At 48.5% G+C, this 21,007-nt stretch overlaps 2 protein-coding genes across 4 annotated transcripts in view; both read right to left on the bottom strand.

Moving 5' to 3' along the window:
- Window positions 1-332: 332 nt before the first annotated feature.
- DTX3 (deltex E3 ubiquitin ligase 3) lies at window positions 333-4,325 on the bottom strand (the record flags this gene model as incomplete). The annotated part of the gene is made up of 4 exons (XM_080706367.1): window positions 4,268-4,325; window positions 3,173-3,902; window positions 716-933; window positions 333-408 (listed from the first exon to the last, which is right to left on the bottom strand). Exons 1-4 carry the CDS (start codon window positions 4,294-4,296, stop codon window positions 333-335), a joined length of 1,053 nt encoding a protein of 350 aa, XP_080562493.1. The 5' UTR covers window positions 4,297-4,325.
- Window positions 4,326-9,035: 4,710 nt separating this feature from the next.
- PIP4K2C (phosphatidylinositol-5-phosphate 4-kinase type 2 gamma) overlaps window positions 9,036-21,007 on the bottom strand; it is a gene marked incomplete at both ends in the record, with an annotated part of 17,632 nt that continues 5,660 nt past the window's right edge. Inside the window, 8 exons of one of the 3 annotated variants that reach the window (XM_080705094.1) lie at window positions 9,036-9,116; window positions 9,296-9,399; window positions 9,570-9,837; window positions 10,220-10,333; window positions 10,965-11,003; window positions 12,120-12,266; window positions 19,248-19,391; window positions 19,986-20,051. In XM_080705094.1, coding sequence (XP_080561220.1) covers window positions 9,036-9,116; window positions 9,296-9,399; window positions 9,570-9,837; window positions 10,220-10,333; window positions 10,965-11,003; window positions 12,120-12,266; window positions 19,248-19,391; window positions 19,986-20,051 — 963 coding nt within the window. Of the gene's footprint in view, window positions 9,117-9,295; window positions 9,400-9,569; window positions 9,838-10,219; window positions 10,334-10,964; window positions 11,004-12,119; window positions 12,267-19,247; window positions 19,392-19,985; window positions 20,083-21,007 lie in introns of all 3 variants that reach the window. The other 2 variants (XM_080705093.1, XM_080705095.1) reach the window with 2 other exon arrangements.

Consider the following 21,007-nt stretch of genomic DNA (forward strand, 5'->3'; position numbering starts at 1 on the left):
CTCCCCACCCAGGTCCCTTCTCAGCTTAGTCACTGGAGCACAGCACAGGAGAAGCCACGGGCAATGGAGGGGCAGGGTAACTGGGAGTATGTACAGGGGGGGGGCAGGGCACCGCGCCACGGAGCCCAGCCTCTGCCGGGGGTGGCTCACAGGGCACCCGAGCACTTTGCCAGTGGGGGGTGGGGGGATTGCCCCTTCCCCTCTGAGCTCCCTCCCCATCAGACAGGTCCCCTACTTGTGTGGTGTGGGGGGCAGGGGAGAGAGGAGAGCAGAGGCTTCCGCTGGGTCCTAGTAGAGGAGGACAGCAGGGACCTTGGCTAAGGGGATGTCCTTCAGTCATCTGTGATACCCTTGGCTCGCAGCTCCTCCTGCACTCGGGTCAGGTAGGTGGGGTCCGGGTACCCAAACCTGGGAATAAGGAGAAATGAGGGTCAGGGTTAGCTGTTTGGGACTGCTCATCTTAACCCCTGCCCACCCTCCTTCTGGGTGACTCAGTAGAGGCCCCACTCAGGCCCCTCCCACCTCCCCCAAGGAGGGCCCTCCAAAGCTGGTCAGGCAGGACCAAGTTGAAAGTAGGAGTCTGGGATGCAAGAGATAGCTGAAAAGTTTGGGGTGGTCCTCTCCATTTAGGAGGCTCCCAGAGGGAGGGGATTGGCGTTCCCTCAGTGGAAAGAGAAGGAGAGAAGCGGGGCAGGGGGAGGAAGAGGAGCCGCACAGCTGGGGTCCCCCTGTGCAGCTGGTCTTGTGGTGGATATCGTTCCAGGTGATGACATTCGGTCTCCCTGTGGTCATGGACGTGCCAATAGTGAAGGTGAGACGCTGGTCAAACGCCTTGCGGAACAGGGTCAGCACCTTGTTGCCCTCGGGGCAATCCGGGAGGTAGGCCACCCGTGTGGTGCCAGGATACCGGACTCCTGGGTTTGGGTGTTCAGCCTGGCAGGAAGGGGAAGCAGAGTGGGCAGTGAGCAGCTGGGCATGCTAAGGCCTGGATGCCAGGGGAGGTGGTCCTGGCTGACTCTACCTCCAGCTGGTGCTGACAGGGTAACAACAGACTGATAACCTTCCACGGAAGAAGCCACTCGGGCCTGGGCGGCAAGAGCGTAATCCTTATTGTTAAGAGGTTCTTTTAGCTGTCATGATCCATCAAGTCTCAGTTCAGCAACAAATGGTTTCTCAGGAGGAATAGAGGATAGCGGGTCCTTACTCTCCAGATAACTCAGCAGACAGAATAATGTATCTTTCCTCCTCCACCTGAAAACATTCCTAATGTTTCTGCCACTGTCTAACCTGTTCCATTTGTCTATTTCTTTTCTTTGGAGTTTCCTTATCCTTCTGCAAACCAAAAATGGACATTACTCTTTGTCCAGCTGGAAGGTACTTGTAGACCCCTGATCACTCCTATTTTACCTTCCACTCTCGTCAAGCTTTTAGTATCTCATGAATATGGAACAGAGAACACTATCAGCTGTTAGGGTGAACAGAACCCTTCCTGTTGTGCCTGTCTGTACGAGGGCCACCATCTCCACATAAGACCATTGCCAAGAACATTTGTCAACATCCATTTTCATATAATTTCTTTCCCTCATACCTGTTTTTTTTATTTTTTTATTTTTGTACTGGGGATTGAACTTGGGGCATTCTACTTCTCAGTAACAGAGACTCGACAACTGGTTAAGCTGATCAGGTGCTCCTCAAACTTGCAATCCTCCTGTCTCAGCCAAGTACTAGGATTATAGGTGTGTGCCACCATACCCAGCTTCATACCTTCTTTTTGGTCTATTTTGTTTTTATTTACTGTAGTGCTGGGGACTGAACCCAATTCTTCTACAAGCTAGGCACATATCCTTGAGCTATACCCAGCCCTCCTCATACTCATATATATAATATATATATATTATATATATTATATATATTATATATATTATATATATTATATATATGTATGTATGTATGTTTGGGGAGCACTGGGTGTTGAATCAAGGAGCATTCTACCTCTGAGCTATACCCCCAGACCTATTTTAATTAATTAATTAATTTATTAATTAATTAATTTATTTTTTTGTGTGTGGTACTGTGGATGGAACCTAGAAGCATTCTACCTCTGAACTACACTCTGAGCCCCCTTTTTTGTGTGTGTGTGGTGCTGGGACTTGAACCCAGGGGCATTCTGCCTCCGAGCTACACCCCCTGCCCTATTTTTTATTCTTTATTTTGAAACAAGGTCTCACTAAGTTGTAGAGGGCCTCACTAAGTAGCTGAGCCTGTCCGCGAACCACGATCCTAGGATCTCAGCCTCCTGAATGCTGGGATTACAAGCGTGCGCCACCACGTCCGGCTTATTCTTTATATTTTAAAACAGGGTCTCACTGTGTCCCAAAGGGTCTCACTAAGAAGCTGAGGCTGTCTGCTAACAGTGATTTTGTCTCAGCCTCCCAAAGGCTTGGATTACAAGTGTATGCCACCAAGCCCAGTTTCCCAGCCCTATTTTATCCTTTTTATTTATTTTTTATTTTTATTATTATTATTTTTTTTTGTGGTACTGGGGTTCCTGGAAGCCCTTCTGCCTCCAGGCTACACTCCCAGACCTATTTTTATATTTTTATTTGGAAACAGGGTTTCTTAAGCCAGTGCGGCTGGCTTTGAACCTGCGCGATCCTCCTGTCTCCGCCTCCCAAGCGCAGGATTACAAGCATGCGCCACCATGCCCGGCTTATCCTTTTTATTTTGAAGCAGGGTCTCCCTAAGTTGCTGAGGCTGGCTTTGAACCTGTGATCCTCCTGTCTCAGCCTCCCAAATACTGCGATTACAAGCATGCACCACAACTCCCAGCTCCTATTTTATTTTGAAACAAGATCTCCCTAGGTTGATGAGTCTCACTAGTTGTGGAGACTGTCCTTAAACTTGCAATCCTGTCTCAGCCTCCCAAGTACAGGGATTACAGCCATGTACCACCATGCCCGGCTTCATAAGGATCTTTATGTGTGCTCTGAAGTCCTAGGGATAGAAGCTGGGCCTCAAGGGGACCACCGAGCTTCAGGCACTGAGTAGGAAGGCATGCTGGAAAATGGCAGGCCTGTATCTAACAAACACGCCCACCCTCACCCAGTTTTCCTAGGTCAAAGAGCAAGCTTGGGGAAAACCAGAGGTTAAGGGCTGGCTGTGGTCTTCTTACCCCCTGGACACCGGGCGGGAAGACGTACTGGATGACAATGGTGCCGTACTTCTCATAGCTGGGCAGCAGAAGGGTGGCGTCCTTGGAGACCAGCATCCGCCCATTCTGGGGCTGGTTGCCCACCAGCTGCCCATAGAAGCGGCCGCACATGGGGCAGGCCTTTTTCACCTGCAGAGCCCGGGTGATGCAGCCCTCACAGAATGAGTGCCGGCACTTCTCCAAGGTCTTGGCATTCTGGATCTCCCCCAGACAGATGGGGCAGGTGCTCTCCTGCTCTTCTGCCTCCTCCCGTAGGCGGGGAGGGAGAGGAGGGGGGAGGGGGGGAGGAGGAGGGGGGAGCCCCCTGGCCCCGGGGGGCAGGAGCGGGGCTGCTCGGAGAGGGGGTGGGCCTGGACGGTGCAGCTCAGGGTGTTCCCCCCCACCCCCCAAGGCCAGGCAGCCCATAAGCTCCCCCTGCCTCTGCGCTTTCTTCAGCTCTTTCTCTGCCTCTTTCAGCAGCCCCTTGAGCGCCTTCCGGGCCAGGTAGAGCCCGTTGGGCGGGGCGGGGGGAGGGCCCTGCGGGGAAAGCTGGAGGACGTAGATGTCTGAAGTCTCGCCATCTATGAGGATGGACACTCGGTGCTCCTCCCGGAGCCGGGCCAGCCGGGCTGGCGTCTCCTTGCTCAGGAAGTCCCACACAGGCTTGGAGACAGTCACTTTGTTCTTGCAGGTGCCTCCACAGGCTGCCATTCTGGACAGGACGAACGACACTGCCCCCAGGGTGAAAGGGACTCAGGGTGGGGGGGGGTCCCCATCTGACACAAATAAGTGCCTCCTACTTCAAGTTCCTTCCAAACCCACCATGACCTCTGTTCTCTCAAAGTCCAACCCCCAACCCCTCCCTCAAACTCATTTGGTACTTCCCCTCATCTTCCAAACCGCAGCACCCCCTGAGGGGCAAGAAAACAACCACATCTTATTATCTAAGCCAAGTAGCGGTAGTGGTCCGCCTTTCACATCTGCCCTGATCGTGGAACCAGCCTGGCCCTCCCCACTTGGGGTGCAAAAGGGGCTCTATAACAAGGGGAGGAAAACTTCGACCCTCCTTTTGCTCACTTTGATCCTGAAGAGCTTAGAATTGGCATGCAGGCTCACTCTCTCTTTCCCTGCTCCCTACTTGTAGGTTGTGTGACCTGGTGGGGCGGGAAGAAAAAGGAGGGAAAATGAGAAACCCCTTCCCCAATCCCCAGAGGCCCCAACCCAGCAACCCACATAGCACTCGGGAACCTGGGGGTAGCTAACTAGCAACGGGACTGCTTGGGACACCGGGGGAAACCAATATAAGGGTTGAAGGGCAAATACCTGGAAAGCCCATGGAAGATGATGGCAGCAGAAATCCCTCTAATTCACACTCAGCTGACCAGGGCTGACAGTGAGGGGGAGGGTAAAGGGTTAGGATGGCAAATAGGACCATTTCCCCAGCCCGGGGAAGGAGCAAAACACCTTCATTCCCTCCCCTTCTCCCCCACACAATCCCATCTCCAGCCTCTCTCTAGCTCCAGGTGGCTAAAGGAACTTCAGCATGCTAACCTTCCACTTCCCCCCTCCAGCTCCGAGGCACTCAAGACAGCCTTGGGTGTAGATAAGTCAGGAAAGAAAAACCCCACACAGACGGAGGTCATTCTGGCCACCTCCCTCAGACCACATTCCCAGGAATGTTTCTTGTGCTTCCCAATCCTTGCCCTGCTCCACATGCCCAGCAAATTCTAGCCCTGTGGCTGAGGGGGAGTCTTCCTTGAAAGCTAACTAAGTCCCTCCTGCCCAGGTCTGTTAGGAAATCCACAGAGTGGCAGCAGCCCCTGCAATGGCAAAGTTCTCATGGTCACCTTTTACACCCAGGCAGCCGGCCTGTCAGCTCCCTATCTGCATTTGGGAGGGGCGGGGCTCCCGCAGGGGCTCAGCTGGAGGGGCCTGAGGTTTCCTCTGGGTCCGGTCACGTTCAGCTATGAGAATGTCCCCACAACACCTTCAAGTGCCGCGCTCAATGAGAAAGAGGGGCCATTAGTGTGACCTCAATTTCTTGACTGATCCAAACTGCCGCTATCCGTTTGTGCCTCCATCACCGGGTCCCTCAAGGCCGGAGGCACCTCAAGGTTTAGAAAGTGAAAATGGAACCCTAGACTCTAACCCATACTGTCTGTGCACGGCGGGCCGCCCCCTCCCCATCCGAGGGGACTCAGGACCTAGGGTGTCCTAGCTCCAAGTCCTGCTGGCACAGCAGAGGGAGGCGGGGCCACAGTTTAGGCTGCATCTGTGATTCCTTTGGGGCAACCCAGGCCGGACACGGGGCCAGTCTCTCCCTCCAGACAGCGGCTGGAGGCCTGGACAGCCGGGAAGGGCAGGGGTCCCTGGGGGCGTCACGGAGGCAGCTCCCCTCCTCCCCCCCACGACCTCCTCCAAGACTCGACCCGGAACCAACTCCCCGCATCCCCACTCGCGGAAGCCCCCGGGGCCCCGCCGCTGGGTGGGGGTGCACAGCGCCCGGCTGCGGCCCTCAGAACCCCCAAATGGAGGCCAAGGCTGGAGGCTGCTGGAGAGATGACCGGCCCGGCCCCGATGGGGGCCCCCCGCGCGGCCTGCGGGGGAGGGAGGCGGGGGAGGGGGCGCAGGGGTCCGGGGGGGCTTGCGAGAGGTGCTAGCGGGGCCTGGGGGGCACACGGTGGGTGTGGGGGGCGCCGGGCTCACCTACCTCTCGTCAGCGCCGCCATTGCCGGTCACATGACTGAGGCTGTTGCTGGGATGACGGTCCGGGCCTTAGCAACAAGGGGGGGGAGACCCCGAGAAGGTGGAAGGGGGTGCAGGGGGTGCAGACTGAGGAGAGGGAACGAGGGAGGACAGCACCCCCTTTCCCTTCGCAGATGATAAGAACCGTCTTCTTTGACCCCTTCTATCCGGGAGCCCCTGCCCTTCCGCCCCAAAACAAAAATGGAGGCCCAGTGCCCCAGTGTTTGGAGGGAGGGGGTGGCGTCATGTAACAGAGGGTAGGAGGTTAAACCCCTTAGAGACGCCACCCTTCTCGCTCCTTCCTCCCGGAGGAGCCCTCTCCCTTTCTTTCCCAGACAGCTAGCTGCGTGGCAGCTTTGGGGTGGTGGACCCGTGGGTGAGCAGAGTCGGTGGTACTGGGGATTTGGAAGGGAGGGCAATTTTTTGAAACCCCTTCACTAAAGAGCCCTTTGGGGAACAATGTAAGATGAGAAGCTTCTTAGTAAAAAGCATTGGAACTTCAAAATAAACAAATCCCATTACAAAACTTCTTCCATCACCTCCCTCACCTCTTTCTAGATTGTTACCTTCTGTGACCCCCACAATCTGCTCCCAGATGGGCATTGGTAAGTGCCTCTGATTACTCTTTTCCCACAAGTAGGGACCCTGAGCCTTGTGCAGAAGGGGAAGTGAATAGATCTTTTTTAAATGGCTTGGGAGGGGTGGTGGTGTCAAGTGTATGGTTCCAATAGAGTTAAAAATTCTCAAAGGAAAAAAAGCTCAGTTCTGCTTCCCACATCAGAGAATCTCCGCCTCCAGTCCAACTCACTTCCCTGGGGCCACATCAAGCCAGGTTTTTCCACCAGCCAAAAGACCTCAGCCAAGACACATGGACTCTCCCAGACTGGCAACAACCTCTAGTCATCCACCCCTTGCTTCACTCCCCCTCTGGGCTGAAGGGCTGGTCATTCCCTTCTTCATTTTCCCAGGACCCTGCTGTACTCTTTCTATCCTCCAAAAAGAGAACCACTTTCCCAGGAAGCCTGGGGGAATCTGAACTTGTTTAGCTGGTGTGCTGTGAGGCCCATTCGCATTTATAAAGATGAAATGTGATCACGCTCAGAGATTGGGGTCTGAGGGCCACATCACCCCACTCCTCTCTGGCCCCCACTGCTGCTTAATTCCCACAACACTGGTAAATGTCTCCCATTCCCATGGCCACCCTCCTCCCCTCCACCTTTTAAATCCACAGCCTTTTCAGAAACCCACATCCATAGTTAAGGGCCCAACATCTTCAAGACCAGAATTCTTTAGTTGGTTTCTCTAAGCACAGGATTTCAGGGGGAAAAGGAAAAAAAAGAAAAAGACATTCCTGAGAAAGAACTTGGATTGAATAATTTATTTTCTGTATTGTGATAATAATAGCAGTAAATACACAAGATCTTTTTATTAATTAATAAAACAAAAAAGATGAAAAACGGAAGCAATGAATGAAGACCATACTGCCCATGATACATCAGCCTCATGGTCAGAAAACCTAGTTCTAAAGAGCAACAGCTGCTGGTGTCAGCGTTTTATTGCATCCAATGGGGAAAGGTAGATAGCAGGAATGGAAAAATCCAGCAGGTCCCTGATAGGAAGATATTACAGGGGCTCTAACCCTTGAACTGAAGGCTCCTCTCGCTACCTCCTTTGGGATAGCAGATGAAGGGGCCAGAGAGCTTCTCCCTTGTGACTTCACAGCTTCTTGCAAGACTAACACGTCTGGCCAGATATGGAGAAGCGTGGCTTCGCATCCCCACAGGACAGTTGCTGGTGCCCATCTTTATGTGAAGTAAACGTGGAAGTTTCAAGGAGGATGGAGCATAGGAAGGTGAATGGGTGCCTTAGCCCCAAAGGCACTGGGGGTGGGGAGGACCATCTACTTCATCAGTGTCCTCTGTGTTCTGAAAATATCACACTGCAACCCAGCTACCTTGGGAGGGGGTGGGGTGACTGAGCTATGGCTCTGACTCCTCTCCGGGGGTGGAGAGTGAAGATGACACAGAAGGCCATCTGTCCCCTGGGAGACACAGCAGCAGTAGGAGATAGGATAGAGGAGAACAGAATGATGAATCCAACTGGAAAAAGGGTCGAGAAAGGGCAGGGAAGGAAGTACGCTGGGTGCACACATCTAGGGAGAAGAGGAGGTGCCCGACTTGAGACCTCCCCCCTCTTAAAATGACTAGAGTTGACCCAGGTAGAGAGATTCCCTTCTGCTGGAAATAGAGCAGGGGCAGCCAGACAGGAAGAAAGGAAACTTCATATAGGGAGTGACCCTTACACTCTGACCCATCATCCCAGCCCCCAGAACTGGCCACACACCCACTGAAGGGCTCCAGCCCGAGGAAAGGCGTGAGGTTCTGGGGTAGCACGGCAGTTGGTAGACACCTTCATTGGGACTTGAACACTCCTGGCCATCTCTGGCTCCTGTGCCCCACTGCAGATGGGTGAAGGTAGAGTGCGGCGGGAAAAGACTGGAGAGTAATCGATCCTTGATAGAATCCCTCTTCAATTCCCTATGTAGTCACGGAAGTCCTCCTAGGCCCCGCCTCCGTGAGGTCGTCTGTTGACCACTCCCCACCCCACCTCCGTGTGTCATACTGCCCACTTTCCCGTGTGTGTGCATCCCTCCAGGAGGAAAGCATGCCACAGTGAGCTCTATAAAGTTAACAGCAAAAGTCAGACACTTAGTTCATCCTGACAGCAACGTGCATCCAGAGGAGTTGCCTGAGCCAGGTCCAGCTGTCCAATCAGAGTCTGAAGATGGCAACCCCCTGCCCCCAGCTCCTCCTATTTTACAGGATATTTTACAAAGTTCAAGGCACTTGGGAGAGTCAACAATAACACTCTAATGAAGTGAGAGGGCTTGTTGGGGGAGGGAGAAAATGGACAAGTATTTCTGGGGGCCAGGAAGAGCCTATTCAACAAGATGGAGTTATTTGGATGGAAGGATCCTGCAGTCTAAATTTAGCAAAGGAGGAAGAAGAGTAGTGGTCAGAATATCCACAATTCTCCCAAGTCTCTCAGAACCCCAACACCTGGAAACAAAGCAGCAACCACCATGGAATCGGGCAGGCTCCTAGGCAAAGATGTTAGTAATAAAATCCAGGAATCGCTTAGCATACTGCTCAGGATGGACTGTAGAGATCTCTGCCCCTGCCTGTGAGAGAGATATGGAACACGGGGTCAGACAACTCCGCCACTTTCCCAACCCCTTACCTCCAGCCCTCACACCTCCCCAGCCCATTTCTCTCCTTCTGCTGCCCAATTAATCTAACAAAGAAGCTCTCTTCCCAAATAATAGCCAGTACAGGAAAAGAAAGACTTTGGGAAACTCACCCCATGCTTGACAGTTTTGGCTGCATGAGCTGCTTTTTTCTTGGCGTCATACTGTGTCAGGATGTCAATGAGGCCCATGAAATATACCTCCTTCTGGGGGGCCCCTGGAGAGAGAGACCCCAGCCAAGAGCAATTATAGCCCCAGTTCTCTTTCCCCAGGACATGTCAGGTTTCTTGTGAAAAGCTAACTGGTCTTCCCATCCTCCTCCCTGGTCTTAGCTCCAAAGGACAACCCCCCGCAGCCCCCTCCCAAAAAAGTTCCAGGGTCTCTCACCCTCAGCACTCCGAATGGCGTAGACATCGATGAAGGACTCAAACTCTCCAGGGCCCAGGGGTCGATGGGAATGAATGTAGCCTCCAATACCCTCTGGGGAGGTGCCGTAGGAGCCCACGAGAGCAGGGGGTCCCGTCAGGTTACAGTCCCCATCCCACTCTGCCTCATCCTCCCGCGCAGACCCCTCCTCCTCTGGGTCAGAGCCCCGGATGATGTCGTGGATGCCCAGCAGGAGACTGTAGTCCATGATCTTCAGCTGCACTAGAAACTGAGACCCACTGACAGATCAGACACCCAGGCCGCCCTCCCTACCCCAGGCACCACCTCACGCCTCTACCCTTCAACTTCTCAGGCCCTCCCAGGAAAAAGAAAGGTAAAAACTGAGGTTGGGGTACACCACTTCCCTTTAAGACCTAAATATCTTGGAGTCTAAGATCACACTTTTACTCATTCCAGCCATCCCCTCCATGAGTCATGATGGGGGTTTTCCTGTCTCATATCTAATCCTCCTATATACAGAGAACCCAAAGAATAAAGGGGAGGAGCTCCCTCGTATGGTGAATGAGAAACAACCAAAAACAGCAAAGAATAAGTAAGTAAAAATAAAAATAAAAAAACAGAAAGGCATTTCCAAATCCCCCAATCATTACCTCCACATCTCTCTTTAGCTTCTCCAGAAACACTTTCTTCTCCTCCTCACCAATATACACTTTCTGATTCTTGTTCAGAAAGTCCATATCCTTAAGGGTGGGCAATTCTTTAACCTAAAATAGGAAAAGGGATGTCTTGGGGATGTGTCCCATCCCCAAGGCTCAAAGAACCCTGCTCCTTTCAGGGCTCCATCTCTACCTCAGTAGCCTGGAGGACCACAGTGTTACAGCCCCTCTGTCCACTCGCTCCACCCTGGAATGCCTGCCAGACTGTCATTAAATGGTACCTCATATCACACGCCACAATTTATTTTTTTTAATTTTCCAGTGCTGGGGATCACACCCAGGCCTCACAATGCAGGGCAAGTGATCTACCATTGAGCCATAACCCCAGCGCACATCCCATAACTTTATGCTTATGGTCTTCAGTTAAAATCTTTTTTCTGTTACATTTTCTTCTTCCTTTTTCATCAAAAATAGCTGCCTGAATACAAGAACCCAGAAGAGAAGGTGGAGAGTGAGAATGTTCTCTTAGGCCTGGCATCCCCACCCATTCCCAAGCCTTCAACGTGGAAAAACCCATGCCGGTGACATAGCTGCTACTCCTGCTGCCTCTCCTAGAAGGTCGCATCTCTCTTCAGCTGGTGATCCCTATCTGCATTCTCTGGCGTGGAGAATGGCTTCCTCATTCTAAGAAGATCCCTTTTATTCACTCCCATCCTCCACCCTATCACCTGAGTATCACCTTTTCCTTGTCACTGGCTTCCCGGGACACTAGAGAACCCTGTAGAAGAAGCAAAGACCAAGTCAGCAGAAGAGGCTTAAAGAACACAGAACCCAGCTCCTAAAATGAGTACTCAGATCCATAGACTTCCTTCTCTCATATAAAACGAATTGTCAGCTGAGCATGGTGGTGCATGCCCAGAATCCCGCCCAGTAGCTGGGAGGCTGGTACAGGAGGATCGCAAGTTGGCAGCCTGCCTCAGCAACTTTGAAAGACCTTCTGCAACTTAGTGAGACCCTGTTTCAAAATAAAAAATAAAGCCCGGCATGGTGGTGCATGCTTGTAATCCCAGAATTAGGGAGGTTGAGACAGGAAGATCACAGTTCACAGACAATCTCAGCTACTTAGTGAGGCCCTCTGCAACTCAGTGAGACCCTGTTTCAAAATAAAGAATAAAAAATAGGGCTGGAGGGTGTAGCTTGGAGGTAGAATGCCCCTGGGTTCAATTTCCAGCACAAAAAACAAAACAAAACAAAACAAAAAAAAAACATCTAATGCCCTCCCAGGCCCTTCTCCATTCTTCATTTGTTTTTGCTCCTCTAAGGATGGAAGTCAGGGGTCTTCTATAACCAGGATACACCCCAGACCTATTTATTATTTATTTTTTGGTGGTACTGAGGCATTCTATCTCTGAGCTACATCCCCAGACCTATTTCTTATTCTTTATTTTGAAACAGGTTCTTACTAAGTTAGAGGGCCTAAGTAGCTGAGGCTGGCCATGAACCTGCGATCCTCCTGTCTCATCCTCCCAAGTACTGGGATTCCATCATACCTGGCCTATTTCATTTTTTATTTGGAAACAAGGTCTCACTAAGATGCAGAGGCTGGCTTCAAACCTTCGATCCTCCTCTCTCAATCTCTCAAGAACTGGGATTACAAGCATGCACCACCATGTCCAGCTTTTGTTTTTTTGGAACAAGGAATATTCTCTTGAGTTAAACCCCCAGTCCTATTTCACTTTTTATTTTGAAACAGGGTTTTGCAAAGTTGCTGAGGCTGTCCTCAAACCTGGGATCCTCTTGTCCCATCCTACTGAGTACTGGGCATACAGGCATGAGCCTTCCCCACTCTCAGGCCACTAGGAGCCTCCCCCAACCCGAGCTATCCTGTCCTTACCTTGAGGTCATACTTCCTGTGCACAGGAAGACGGTGGCTAAACATATTTCGCATCACAAGCATGTAGCTGTCTTCGTTGTCCACACTGACTCGGTACATCCCCAGGAACTGAGGCAGCAGTGTGTTGCCATGGCACTTCACAATGTACTGGGGAGGGAGCAGAGGGAGGAATAAGGACAGGCTGAGTAGCAGATACATGCCAGCCCAGGGATGTGGGGCAGAAATCTTCAAGTAGGAGCCCGGCGTGGTGGTGCACACTTGTAATTCCAGCATTGGGAGGCTGAGACAGGAGGATCAGGTTTCGGGGCCAGTCTCAGCTAGGCCCTCTGCAACTCAGTGAGACCTTGTTTCCAAATAAAGAGTAAAAAATAGGGCTGGGAGTGTTAGCTCAGAGACAGAATGCCCCTGGGTTCCATCCCCAGTACCACCAAAAAAAAATCTTCCAGTAGAAAGGTTACAAGATCAAAAGTGGCGGGAGCATGCTAAAACTGCCCAACACAGCCGGGCATGGTGGTGCATGCTTGTAATCCCAGTACGTGGGAGGCTGACACAGGAGGATCACAGGTACAAGGTCAGCCTCAGCTACTTAGTGAGGCCTTCCACAATGTAGTGAAACCCTGTTTCAAAATAGTAAAAAACAGGAATGAGGTATAGCTCGGAGGCAGGATGCCCCTGGTTCAATCCCCAGTACTGCAAACAACAACAACAACAACAACAACAACAACAACAACAACAACAACAACTCCCCAACACAGTTTCTGAATCCCCAGAAACCCAGAGGGGTCTACCTCCAGTCTATATGCCCAGTCCTTTTAGTTATTATGTTGAAGCAGGATCCCACTAAATTGCTGAGGCTATCTCAAACCTGCAATCCTCCTATCTTAGCCTCCCAAGTACTGGGATTACAAACCAACTCTATCTCTTGTGTATGTTGTGTGGGACTGGGGATTAAACCCAGGGGCATTTTTACCACTGAGATATACCCCCAACTCTATTTTTAATGTTTATTTTGAAACAGAGTCTCACTAGGTTAATTAGAGTCTCATTACTTGATATCCTCCTCACTAGGTTAATTAGAGTCTCATTGCTTGATATCCTCCTGTCTCAGCCTTCCAAGTACTGGGATTACAAGCATGTGCCATCTTGCCTGGTTTATATCCCTTAATTTAAAGTACCTTCTCTTATTTCACCACTATCATTTTATTTTTTAAGATGAGGAAGATGGATGTATCTAGACCAGTGTTTCTTGGGGGAATAGAATCCTGCAGTATAAATGCTACATAATGGTTTATAATTTGGATTCTTGTGTGTGGTACTAGGTATTGAACCCAGGAGTATTCTATCCCTGAGCTGCTGTTAACACCAGTCTTTTTTTTTTTTTTTGGCAGTACTGGGGATGGAACCCAAGGGCATTTTACCTCTGAGCTACACCCTCAGTCCTATTTTTTATTTTTTATTTTGACACAGGGTTTCATGGGCCTAAGTAGGTAAGGCTTTCCATGAACCACAATCCTCCTGTCTCAGCCTCCCAAATGGTGGGATTACAAGCGTGTGCCACCACGCCCAGTTTACCAGTCCTTTTTTATTTATTTTGGTGGTACTAGGGATGGAACCCAGGGGCTTTTCTACCTCCGGGATAGACTCCCAGACCTATTTTATACTTTATTTGGAAACAGGGTCTAAGTTGCTGAGAGCCTCACTAAGTAGCTGAGGCTGGCTTTGAACCTGTGGGATCCTCCTGTCTCAGCCTCCCAAGCGCTGGAATTACAAGTGTGCACCACCACGCCCGGCTCTCCTTTTTTATTTTGAAAACAAGATCTAGCTAAGTTACCACATGCTGCCCTTGAACCTTCAATCCTCCTAACTCAGCTTCCCACATACTGGAATTACAGTCATGCCCAATATCCCCACCATATGTAATTTGGATTTTTTTTTTTTTTTTGTACTGGGGATTGAATCCAGGGGCATTCTATCTCCAAGCTACAACCTTAGCCTGATTTTTATTCTTTATTTTGAAACAGGGTCTCATTAGATTGCTGAGGCTGTCCTGGAACCTGCAATCCTCCTGTCTCTGCCTCCCAAGTACTGGGATTACAGGAGTGTTGCCACCACACCCAGCTGTAATTTGGATTCTTAAAAAATAATTCCTCTTTCAGGGCTGAGGGTACAGCTTAGGCGTATAGGACTTAACTAGCATTTTGAAGCCATGGATTTGATACTTAGAACCACAAAACAAAACCTTCTTTCAAAGCTTACTCTGTGTGTGTGTGTGTGTGTGTGTGTGTGTGTGTGTGTGTGTGTATGTGTGTTGCTAGCTACTTTTCTTCACAGCCAATCTTCTCAGAAAAGTAATCAGCAATAAGTCTACTTCCCCTCATTAGCACCTCAAACCACTGAAATCAGATTTATACCTGCATTTTTTCTCTGAAATCTTCCCCAAATACCTCAGCTGTCAAGGCCAATAGGCACTCTAACCATTATCATATTTCAACTGTGTGGCACTCAATCTTGTTGACCAATCTCTCCTTAAAATGCTCTTCACCACCCTCACCTGTTAAACCTCTTTCCTCCTCCTTTCCCTCAAATCCTTTATGGAATGTATTAGAGCATAAATAAAAGTACAAATCTAGCTGGGCACAAGGGCACATACCTATAATCCCAGGTACTTGGGAGACCAAGGATGGAGGATCACAAGCCTAAGACCAGCCTATGCAAATCAAAATAATAACAAGCTGGGTGTGGTGGCACACACCTGTAATCCCATTACTTGGGAGGCTGAGACAGGAGATGGCAGATTTGAGGCCAGTGTGCATTAACTGGGCAAAATCTTGTTTCAAAATTTTTTAAAAATTAAGAGGCTGAGGCAGGAGGATCACAGGTTCAAGGCCAGTGTATGGTAACTTTAACTTAGACTCTATTTCAAAATAAAATAAAATAGGGCCAGAGGTATACCTCAGAGTTAGAATGCTCCTGAGTTCAACCTCTAGTACCATCCCCACACACAAATAAATATGGGCTGGGACTGCAGTTTAAGAGGTAGAACTCTGAGCTGGCTGTGGTGGTGCACACTTATAATCCTAGTACTTGGGAGGCTGAAACACGTTTGCAAAAGGATCAGAGGTTTGCAGCCAGCCTCAGCAACTTAGTGAGGGCACCGCAAAACTTAGTGAGACCCAGTTTCAAAATAAAGAATAAAAAAATAGGACTGGGGATATAGCTTGGAGGTAGAATGCCCCAGGACTCAATCCCTAGTACCACACACACAAAAAGAGGTAGAATTACAATCCAGGTGCAGTGCACATGCTTATAATCCCAGCACCTGAGAGGCTGAGACAGGAGGATTCAAAGTCAGCCTTGGCAACTTAGCAAAGCTCTCAGCAACCTAGTGAGACCCTATCTCCAAATAAAAAATAAAATCAGGCTGGGAGTGTAGTTTGGAAGTAGAACGCCTCTGGGTTCAATCCCTAGTACCAAAACAAAACAACAGCCGGGTGTGGTGGCGAACACTTGTAATCCCAGTACTTGGGAGGCTGAGACAGAAGGACTCATTTTGTCTGCAGGTTCAAAGCCAGCCTCAGCCACTTGGGCTCTTAGCAACTTAGCGAGACCCTATTTCCAAATAAAATATAAAATAGGTCTGGGAGTGTAGACCAGAGGTAGAAATCCCCTGGGTTCCATTCCCAGTACCAGAAAAACACATAAATAAATATAAAAAATAGGGCTGGAGATATAGCTCAGAGGTAAATGTCCCTGGGTTCAATCCCCAGTACCACAAAAACAAAACAAAACACAGAACGACCCCTTCTATCTACCCTGTTCAATCACCAGTACCACACACACACCAAAAAAAAAAAAAAAAAAAAAAAAAAAAAGAAGAAGAAGAAGAGGAGGAGGAGGAGGAAGAGGAGGAGGAGGAGGAAAAAAGAAAAAGAAATAAATAAGAAGGGCCTGGGGGTGTAGCTTCAGTGGTACAGTGCTTGCCTAGCCTGCTTGAGGCCTTGAGTAGAATCTCCAGTATCACACTGAACATGGTGGCACGCCTGTAATCCCAATATCTGGGAGGCTAAGATAAGAGGCTTGCAGGTTGCAGGGCAGCTTCAGCAACTTAGTGAGACCCTGTTTTAAAATATAAATAAACATTATAAAGCCAGACGTGGTGGCGCACAGTTGTAATCCCAGCACTCAGGAGGTTGAGACCAGAGGACCACAGTTCTCAGCCTTAGCTACTTAGGCCCTCCACAACTTAGTAAGACCCTGTTTCAAAATAAAGAATAAAAAATAGGGCAGGCAGGGAGTGTAGCTTGGAGGTCAAATGCCTCTGAGTTTCCATCCCCAGAGCTGCAAAAAATAAAAAAAATCCTCAGTATCCTCAATATCTTACACAAACATATCAAATAAACAAACTTAAAAAAAAAAAAACCAAATGCCCATGCACTCCTAAGTCTTCTTTATGTTTTTTCCCTCTATTTGTTCCTTAAGGCTGTCTTTAACCTTCTCATTTTAGTTCACACACTTCGCTTCAATAATATTATCTCTAAATTGGGCGTGGTGTTGCATGCTTATAATCCCAGCATTAGGGAGGCCCGAGACAGGAAAATCACATTATTACAGCCAGCCTCAGCGACTTGTGAGGGCCGCCACAACTTAGAGACCCTGTTTCAAAATAAAGAATAAAATCAGGCTGGGGGTATAACTCAAAGGTAGAATGCCCCAGGTTCAATTCCCAATGCCAAAAAATAAATAAAATCTTACGTGTGTGTGTGTGTTACTAGGGATTAAACCTAAGGGTGTTCTACCTCAGAGCTATATGCCCAGCCCTATTTCATTGTTACTTATTTTTAATTAATTAATTAATTTTGGTATTGGGGATTGAACCCAGGGGCATTTCACCTCAGAGCCATACTCCCAGTAACTTTTTTTTTTTTTTTTTTTGGTGGTACTGGGGTTCCTGGAAGCCCTTCTACCTCCGGGCTACACTCCCAGACCTATTTTTCTTTGGAAACATTTTTATTTGGAAACAGGGTCTCCTAAGCCAGCGCATGCGGCTGGCTTCGAACCTGCGCTATCCTCCTGTCTCTACCTCCCAAGCGCGGGGATTACAAGCGTGCGCCACCACGCCCAGCCTCCCACTAACTTTTTATTTTTTATTTTGAAAGAGTCTCACTAAGGCTGGCCTTAAACCTATGGTCCTCTTGTCTCAGCCTCCCAAGTACCATGGTTAAAGGCATATATACTACCATAGCCATCTTTATTTTTTTATTTTAAGTTTTTTTGTGGTACTAGGGATTGAACCAGGCTATAACTATACCCATGGCCCTATTTTTTTTTTTTTTTCAGTACTAGGGATGGAACCCAGGGACTTACCTCCAAGCCCAAATTTTTTTTTTGAAACAGGGTCTCACTAAGTTGCACAGGGCCTAAGTAACTGAGGCTGTCTGCGAACGGCGATCCTAAGCGTGCGCTACCATGCCCAGCTCCCCAGCCCTATTTTTAATCTTTATTTTGAAACAGAGTCTTACTAAGTTGTAGAGGGCCTCACTAAGTAGCTGAAGCTCATCGTAAACCTGTGATCCTCCTGTCTCATCCTCCCAGGTTCTGGGATTACAAGTGTGTGCCATCAAGCCTGGCTTTTTTTTTTTTTTTTTTCCAGCTCTGGGGATGGAACCCAGGTGCATTTGACCTCCGAGCCACACCCCCTGCCCTATTTTTATTCTTTATTTTGAAACAGGGCCTCACTAAGTAGCTGAGGCTGTCCACAACCGTGATCCTCCGGTTTCAGCCTCCCGAATACTGGAATTACAAGCATGTGCCACCACGCCCAGCTGGCTTTTTATTTTGAAACAGGGTCTTAATAAATTGCTGAAGCTGGCCTTGAACCTGTGATCCTCCTGTCTCAGCCTTCTAAATACTGGGATTACAGGTGTGTGTTGCCATAACCAGCTTTGTGAGTGATTTTAAATAGCAATAAATAGTTCTAATGATCATTTATTCCCATTCAATTCCTCAATCTATACTAGTCTAATCCTCTTTCCTGAATTCCACACCCATACTATATCCACTTACTAGACATCTGTATCAGGATGAACTACAGAAACCTAAAACTCTCTGTGTCCAATTCAGAACTATTTTCCTCCAAAACCTGTTCCTTTTTTGTTTCCCAATTGTTGACAAATGGGTGCCTTTGCCTTAATTTCCACCATCTTCCCATAGGTCTTTCTTTTTTTTTTTTTGGTGGTGGTACTGGGGTTCCTGGAAACCCTTCTAACCCTGGGTTACACTCCCAGACCTATTTTTTTTTTTTTTTAATTTGGAAACAGGGTCTCTTAAGCCAGTGCGGCTGGCTTCGAACCTGCGCGATCCTCCTGTCTCCGCCTCCCAAGTGTGGGGATTACAAGCGTGCGCCACCACGCCTGGTCCCATAGGTCTTTCTTAGCCACTTCTGCTGACCTGGTCTTTGGGTTTCTCCACAGGGTTCCCTAGTGTCCCAGAAAGCCAGCCATAAGGAAAGGCGATACTTGTTGCAGGTGATACTGTGAGGGATGGGGGAGGAGTGGTGAAGGATCTTCTTAGATGAAGTAGGTTTCAGACTGTAAATATCAACTAGGAAGGGACACATCAAGTTCTTCTGTTAGGTCAAACACAAATAGGTATGCAGAAGTCCTTTAAAAAATAATTCTGGGCTGGAATGCAGCTCAGTGGCAAAGCACTTGCCATGCAACTGCACTGCCCTGGGTTCAATCCCCCAGTCCCAGAAAGACCAAAAAAAAAAAAAAAAAAAAAAAAAAAAATCCTAGTTTTATTTATTTTGTGGCACTGGAGGTGGAACTCAAGGGCATTCTACTGCCGAGCTACACCCTAGCCCTTGCTAGGGTGATGAGAGTCTCACTACTTGCTGAAGCTGTCCTCAAATCCGCAATCCTCACGTCTCAGCCTCTCAAGTACTAGGATTACAGGCTTGTGCCACACCTGGCAATTCCTAGTTTTAAAAAACATGGCACCGAGTGCTTCTAGGGAAGCCAAATGGTTTGTAGGGAGAAGAAGGAATGAGAAATCTCTGTGTGCTCTGGCACCTGGGTCATGTGTGGGTAGGGAGGAGGAGGAAAGAATGGGGCTGGAGAGAGGCCTGACCTGGTGGTAGTTGGAGAGGTTGCTATGCATGTCAGCAATATCTTCACTGGACACTTCCTTGATGACCAGAGTCCGATCGTAGGAGATAAGAAAGCGACCATCGCTGCCTTCACTTTCACTTGGTGGGCTTCGGGTAAGGGACACCTGGAGACAAAGAACAGGCTAGAGGCTCTTTTCCTCACCTTTCAGAAGGAAAGGCGATTCACAGGAACATGGTCAAACACTTCTGAAAGCAGAAAAACCCTGGAGTAAGAGACGGAATGGGATTCTTAATCTGGTACCTACATATGGACTGAATAAAATTGAGAATTTTTTTTCTTTATTGAATCCAGGGGCAGTCTATCTCCAAGCTACAACTCCAATCCTATTATTTTATTTTTATTTTGAAACAGGGTCTTATCGCTTCCTGGCCTTTTTTGGCTAAGATCAACTGTTGAAACAGGGTCTTGCTAGTTTGATGAATCTAACTGCTGAAGCTGTACTCATATCTGCAATCTTCCTGTCTCAGCTTCCCAAGTACAGAGAGTATAGGCATGTGCCACCACACCTGGCTAAACCTCTTAATGTATCTACCTTTTTTTTCCCCAAAGAGAGCTTCATTAACCTAGCTTCAATAGCTTCCGTTAGATTTTTGAAGATGTCTGTGCCCATGATAAGAAAGCATCTGCTGATGCTTTCATTTTATTCCTAGGGACTCCTGATACTAGGAACCATCCCCATCCCATAATGGACTCTCACCAAGTAATCCTGGTCATCAATGCCAAAACGATCACGAAGGTTCCTGAAGACCTGGGGACAGTACTCCTTGAACTTGAAATGACTGGGCAGATTTTCCCTGAAATATGGGTTTTCAAGGTAAGACAACAAAGAACAATATTACATTTATATAAGGCTGGACAGTTTATAAAGCACCTTTACACTTATTACCTCGTTTCAGTCTCATAAAACCCTGTGAGGTACTCTAAAAGGTACACTGTTCCCATTTTATAGAAGGGGAGACTGGGTCTCAGTGTAGTTGAGTGACCTGCCCAAGTCACATGGCGGGTAAATACATAAGCAGAGCAGCATTCTCCAAATCTCCAGCAAGTTAGAAACGTCGCAAAGTTGGCAGTAGGTACTAGTGTTTTGAATGGCATCTTCTGGTATAAGGGGGCATTATAGGACTAAAGTATTTCTTTTAGGGAATTCCTATCAGAAACTAAGGTAATGGCATATGAATGTATTAACTGTGGAACTGTCAGGCTAGAGAGAGAGAACATTGGTACATATAAGGGTGTGGGCAACATTGTAAATTATTTTTAACAGTTTCTTTGTACAAAACTAAATTTCTGAAGCCAGTTGTGGTGGCACACTGCTTGTAATCCCCATGCTTGGGAGGCAGAGACAGTAGGTTTGCGCTGGTTCGGAGCCAGCCTCGCTGGCTTAAGAGACCCTGTTTCCAAATTAAAAAATATATAATAGGTCTGGGAGTGTAGCCCGAAGGTAGAAGGGCTCCCAGGAACTCCAGTACCACCACCAAAAAACAAAAAACAAAACAAAACAAAAAAAAAACCCTAAATTTCTGAGCTGGATGTGGTGGTACACACCCATAACCCAGTACTTAAGAGGCTGAGAAAGGACAATTGCCAGTTTGAGGGTAGCCTCAGCAAGTAGTAAGACTCTGTTTCAAATAAAGACAAATAGGGTTGGGGGTATAGCTCAGAGGAAGAATGCCCCTGGGTTCAATCCTCAGTACCATAATAAGATAAACTAAAAATAAT

Source organism: Muscardinus avellanarius, assembly GCF_963383645.1.
Source record: "Muscardinus avellanarius genome assembly, chromosome: 11".
NCBI lineage: Eukaryota > Metazoa > Chordata > Mammalia > Rodentia > Gliridae > Muscardinus > Muscardinus avellanarius.